The 6,680-nt window shown below is 38.6% G+C and overlaps 1 protein-coding gene across 1 annotated transcript in view; it reads right to left on the minus strand.

Moving 5' to 3' along the window:
* Positions 1 to 3,102: 3,102 nt before the first annotated feature.
* Positions 3,103 to 6,680, minus strand: part of ING2 (inhibitor of growth family member 2) — a 5,859-nt gene continuing 2,281 nt past the window's right edge. The window contains exon 2 of the mRNA XM_017744565.1: positions 3,103 to 4,379. Coding sequence (XP_017600054.1) covers positions 3,709 to 4,379 — 671 coding nt within the window. The 3' untranslated portion in view covers positions 3,103 to 3,708. The remainder of the gene's footprint in view (positions 4,380 to 6,680) is intronic.

Here is a 6,680-nt window from a genome sequence, read left to right on the forward strand (position 1 = left end):
ACAAATTGTAGCCGTTTCCTTAAAGCTGAAGTTAGAGACTTTTAAATGAAGAGTCTTCAAAGTTAGGAAATGCCATCTTCTTTATAAAGGCCCACCTCAGCTCTAAAGGGATATCCAAAACAAAATCCTTAGATAAAATCAGGGAAGAAAGGGGCATCCCTTACATCCATTCTGTACCAGTTTCAAGACCTGTCAGTATCACATTACCATTTCTGGATGTGTAGATTAGTTAAAGTTTGGCAGGGAAATACAGTTAAAACTGGTTTAAATACAGAAGTATTATCATTGTGCTGCAGATATCAAGATGGCCTTACAATATAGATGGCAAGTATTAAATTATTTACTTTGCTTTCAAAACAGTATGCTTTCTATTATGTGTATTTGTGTTTAGCTTTAAAGCTTGGTTTGATTAAATTATTTCATCAAAATTAATAAAACCAGCCACAGGACAGTGATCAAGAAACATTCTTGCTCCAATATTTTAAATAGCTTATGGGGACCTTTTGCTGCTGATGAACTCGCATTACTTCAAAACTGAAAGGCAAAAAGGAAGAACTTAGAAGTGCACCATTTTTCAAAAGCTACGATGTAACTAGGCTGAATTAGAATGCAGCATCTCAAAAGAGAAAGCAGTTAATTGTGTAGTCACATAGACTTCCATCAAATTCCGAAGTGTGTGTTGCCCAGATTTTTTTTTTGCAAGAAGATAAGACTTACTTCATGACACTCAATACATATCTTGAAGGTGAACTGATTAAACAGTATTTATTTTTTCATTCTGATTTCACTAGTGAGGTTCATCCCTGAAAGAAAAGTAACTCAACATTAAGAAGCTATATAAGAATTCTCTACTTACCCTTCTGATTTCATACATAAGATTGCATCTTATGTGCAACTTCAGCAATAACCATTGATCTTCTATGGGAACGGACAGAAACTCACAAAATTTAGGTTTGGTTAAAAAAAGTGGTGAAAGGCTAAATACCAGATAACATCAGATCTTTTCTCACGTATATCTTAACAACAAATTAGCTAGAGCATTTAAAAGAAATAATTGTAGAAGCACCCAGTATATTTGAGGCATGCTGCTAATCTGCAATATAAACTGAACTATTTCTGGTTTTGAGCAATTTCATGTATTAAGCCAAGCAAGTGCCATTTCTCTGATACTCTCTTCACTGGAAGCCTTGAGAATTCCTATTCACTACTAGAAGGGCCATTAGCATGAAAGAAAGCATCCCTGCATTACAGATATTTATCTGGACCACTTTCAAAATCTAAAATTTCCTTTCTGTAACACCCCAACATACACGTCCTACTTCAGCAATTATTTCAGATGAACAATTATATAAGGCTCCCAGCTTTCCTATCTGCATTGAAAAGAAGTATTCTTGATTTATCCAGTACAAATTCAAGCAATAGTCTTCCACATAAATCATTATAAATTAATAAAACATTAATAGCTACAATTTCACTTGTACTTTGTTCTGCAACTTCAGTGCTTACTTAAGCAATGCTTGTTTTTCAATACTAGGGAGCATGTCCATTTTAGGTAAACATTAGATGTTCATATAATACTCAGCCCAAGGCTTCCAATCATTCTTCCCAAGAAGGAAATCTGAGAATCTTTAAGCCATAACAAATAAAAAAAGGAGTAAAATGTTCAGAAGACAACTTACTGCCACTTATCTCCAATAGCTGGTCTGATCATGCTCCATCAAAAGCCATGATCCAGCCCCTCAAGACTATTTTTGCAACCTGAGATCAGCCAGTAGGCCTAGAAAGCAAGGTAGGGATAAGGTTTACCCTCTCTCCTACCCTACTGATGGTCACAGCCCTTACAGGAGTTTCCTGCAGGAGCCGTTTACTTACTGTGGTACAGGTCTCCCCAGTGGGGCACTACTCCACTTCATAAACCTACAATTTCAGAGCAAAAATTCAACCCCCTGCCTTTACACTCTCCTAGCACACGTTAGCCACTTGCAAATGCTCAACCCTGCTAAGGAATCAGATCCTACCTGAGGAAACAGGCTTGGCATGTTACTTACCTTGTAATACCGAGCATCCTGAGCATTGATTTGTGCCATCTGTCTGACAGCACCGAGGCTTTGTGCCCCGCACGGCACATTCCACCCTCCAGCCCCAGCCGGCACGGCCCTCTAGTGGAGATGCAGGAAGGAGTTCTGATGCATTCGTCCGTCTCAGCTTGTTGTTGCCCATCTGCCTGCCTTCTGGGCTGCTCTCAGCACAACTGCTTTCCAACCAGGCTTGGACAGAGGTGGTGTCACTTCTCCCTTTGTACTGTCAAGGAAAACCTTAGCAGCAAGGGACAGAGACCTACAGGGATTTCTGAGCACTTGCAGCCCACCTACAGGTAAGCCCCACACCCAGCCCCGCAGAGCTGCTGCCTGCCTTGCCACAACTCCAGTCTCAAGAGCACTGTTGAGCAGGAACCCCAAGAGTGAGCTTTGGTACTCCACTCACTTCTCCATTAGCATCTCCCATTGCAAAGGAGCAGCAACAGCTGTTTTCATCTTTTTTTCACCTCCTTTAAGGCATAGGGGTGAGGAAGCTCACTTTTAACTACCACCCAAGTAGTGTTTAGATACTACCAGCATACTTCAGGACAACACGCTTACATAGCCTGTCAGAAACCTGCTGGGATTTGTCAACTGGCTCTGTGCCATGCATGCTTATATTTTGTTTTATTATCTATCAAACTTTTACTGAAAGCTTTTGCCTTCAGGCTTTTTAGATAGTTGCCCAAGTCCAAGAACTGTGTGCTGTGCCTAAACACAGATTTGGCCACATGCACGCACAAATACTACCTAAGGAAGGGCAAAGTTCACATCCCGGAGAATACCGGTCATGTTTCAGCTTCTACAGATCAATTATAATGAAGATTCCATCACATTTCCAGTTTCTGTTCCCTGAAATGTTAATATCCTGTCCTCTCAAGGGATCCTTCTACCACTTCAAGGCTTATAGAGAGATCATGTTAAATGATAAAGACCATAACAGGATGCTTGACAAAACCTATTAAGAATATCAAAAATTGAGCATACACCTTAATTATATCATACCCAAAAATTGACTCCCAAGTACAGTCACAAAGACAAGAGTTTAATGTTGGCAAAAAAAAAAAGAAGTTTAAGTTAGTGGTATTTTCTTCCTTGCAATAACATACTGGTCATATGAAAGTCACTGAAGAGGTCTGCTTATAGCGCGGAAGACTTTTACAGGTACAACCGAATTCAAAACCCCTAACTCCAAATGTGCGATGTTAACACAAAAACTGAAAACATATAACCTGGGATAAGGAACAACTCAGTTGTTAAGATGCTAGCAGATATGTGAGGCCTTTCAACCCCTTTTACCATAACATGAGAAGTTCTTCAGTATCTTTCCCACCACCATCATTTCAGGATTCACAAGGTTCTTTAAAATACTAATGGGGTTAAGTTGAAACCAAGCGCCATCTGCTTGTAATGTCTTCTGTGAAAGGTCTGAAGCCACCCTGTTTCTATTATTTGGTTATTCAGTGCAGAAAGTTAAAGATCACAGAAGGTATAACAGCTTTTAATACTCCATTCATATTATAGATTAAAAATTATTGCATAGTCTTATACATTTCCTAAAACAATGTTCTCTGGAAATGAAACATTTTAATATAAAAGGAGCAACTCTTTAAAACATGAATTGTTTTCACTACCTCGATCTCCTATCCTTTTTTGATTTGTCAGTACATTTGTCCATTGTTTTCTCATTGTCTCCTCTGCACTTGGGGCAATACCATTTCCCCTTTGGTTTGTACGTGAGTCCAACACAGGAAAAGTGGAACCACTCAATAGGGCACTGTTCATTGTCACATCCTATCATTTCGCCATAAGACACTTGGTTGCATAAGCAATAAGTTGGTTCATTGGGATCAATTGCAAATTCTACAGGTGAAACCTCCCTCTCCTGCTTGGCTTTGGAGCGTTTTTTCTTCTTGGAAGATTTCGACCTTTTCTCTTTAGGTGGCTGATCATCGCAGTCGTCAATACCATTTGCTATGTGGCACAGATCGCGGCTTTCGCTGGTTCGCTGGCGACGAGGTCTACGGGAGGATCTCTCTGGCTGGCAGGACTCCATCTTGGCCTTTTCTAGAGGCTTTTCATTCTCAGACAGATCTTGAAAACACTGAGAGTGTGTTTCCATTTGACGGGCTCTATTCTCCACCAGTTCTAGCATCTGAGTAACTATTTGAATTTTTTCATCTCCAAGTTCCTGACTGTTGATTAATGCACGCTGAAGATGCTGCTGCAAGCGTTTCTTCTGAACAGGATCATTTTCTGACTTGTATTTTTCATAGACATCATCTATTTCTTTTAATGCTTCTATAAAATGAAGATAATAATAAAAATAATTACACAAGATGGAACATGCTCAAGAAAACACAAATTTATTTCTAAATGATGAGAAATAGTACAAATCTTAATTATAGTATACCTTAGTGGGTTACATTGAATATATCATTCTAGTTGCATGTGGTCATCAAATCGGTATTTAAGGTCACAATCTGTTGCAAGAAAAAATTCTCAAGTTCTGAGAAAGAACAAGCTTATTTTAGCCATTGGAAAAAGAAAGGATAACACAAGAAAGAGTATAGTTGTTGAGACATGGATAATCCAGATGCTCCTTCCATCTGAAACAGGAGGAATTTCTCCTAAGAGTCCTTACCACAATAATTCCAAAACCCTGGCTGACAAACCAAAGCAATAACTTATTTTATCACACAGAGAATCCTGAAACTCATAGAATTGTCATATATCATGATATATGATACTCCAGAATTAGTTTATCCAGGTCCTCTCCCTTCCCCTCCTATTCATCTCAAGGTTTGGCATTACATTTTCAAGTAGACATAGTTATAAAAGGAGTATGACAACTGAAGTTACATAATAGCAAATTTACAATCAGAATGAAAATCAACTTACACCCCTCAAAATGCTTTCCCTATTACCAAAACAAATTACAGCAAGCTGCATTTTAAATCACAGCTGAACTTTTCAGAATAGGTGACCTTCTCTTTAGTGCATCATAGGATATTTTTAAGCAACTAGTAAATGAGTGGCTCACATTTTGACTTCCAAGCTTTCCCTCTTCCAAGTCATGCAAAATAACTCCATGAGCTGCTGTGAATCTTCAGTTAAATTTAGTTCTAGAAGCAAGCTTAATGAACCTGAATATGAGATCAATAAATGTCTTATACATCAGTCTTAGTCTGTACTCTGCTGTTCTATATTGCTGGATTTTAAAATAGTATTTTCCAAGCCAAATGTTACATTAGATCTATACATAAAGGACAGAGAAACTCCAAACAGGGAAGGAAATAATTAGAAGAACTGACAGTGAAACTTGATGCAGTGTTAGGTACAGTATTGGTTCACTCACTTTCATTTTAAAAGAATTTGTCTGCACTGCTGTGAAATGATTCAAGCTTGTTATCTCAACATCATTCCTAGTGATTTTTTTCCTGTTGACATCTTGGAACAGTAGCTTAAGCATGAACAGCTGCTTTTTACTATAAATTCTGATACCTGTATGACAACAAGAGCCAACTGCATTTTGTTCTGTTCCAGACTTCCTCTAAGGTACGATAAAAATCACTACTCTGCCTGTCCAGTAATTCAACCTGTATTTTCTCAGTATCAGCATGGAGGCAGGAGTATAGGTACAGTTATACAGATTTCCTATATTGGGAATGCCCTACCCAGAACCACTCACAAACAATAGCTGTTTGCTTGTTCATACTGTGTCAGAGAACAACATTCGTCCTACATGGGTTATTGACTGGATGCAGCCTGTGAAGATATGCTGAAATTTACATGGAACAACACCCACTAAAGAGAGCAAAGAGATGGCCTGACAGAGATGGATGTTTAATTAACAGCTCTGAAACCTCTGTTAAAAAAAACCAAAAAACACAAAAACCAACAAACAAACAAAAAACTCCAACCCAAACCAGGGCCAAATGTTCACTACAGATAATCTGAATAAGTTTGGTGGACCTAATAAAAGGTAAAACGATTTGTTTTCTAAGCACAAGAGTGACTTTTTCCCTCCTCCACAGACCATCACTACTTTTTAAATTAGATTAAATAATATGGCATTGCTTTTACATTCTCAGACTTGGGTCTAAAATATTTGTATCCCATTTTTAGGATTTTGAAGATTTTTTTTTTTTTTTTTTTAACAGTTGAAGGCTTTGGTTAAAACTAGCAACAAACTTCTTCTATAGCCAAGTATTGTATTAGTAGCTGGATGAATACATAGAGGAGGTATAATCTAAATAAAATATTTAATCTATTAAAGGCTGAGGAGTGCTGGCTAGTCACCATGGATCAGGAGGTAAAGAGTCTGCTAGGCAGTCCAGCCTTCACTAGGAATTCAAAATGCTGCAGGCAAGTCTATGCCCTTTAAACTTTAAAATCCCAGGAAACTTACAAAAGCCTGTTCTTATGTATCTTCTCGGGTAATTAGAAACATAATTGAAAGAATTCCTTCACAACAGCTGACTCCTGAGACGGCCCTTCAACGTCTAAGAGGCCTTGACGGTCCCCATGGTCCCCTCCTGTCCACGCCAAAGGAGGGAGATGCGGCTCCAGTGCCGACTCCACGGGATCAAATTCCTGCCT

Source organism: Corvus brachyrhynchos, unplaced genomic scaffold (genome assembly GCF_000691975.1).
Source record: "Corvus brachyrhynchos isolate BGI_N302 unplaced genomic scaffold, ASM69197v1 scaffold17, whole genome shotgun sequence".
NCBI classification, from domain to species: Eukaryota; Metazoa; Chordata; class Aves; order Passeriformes; family Corvidae; genus Corvus; species Corvus brachyrhynchos.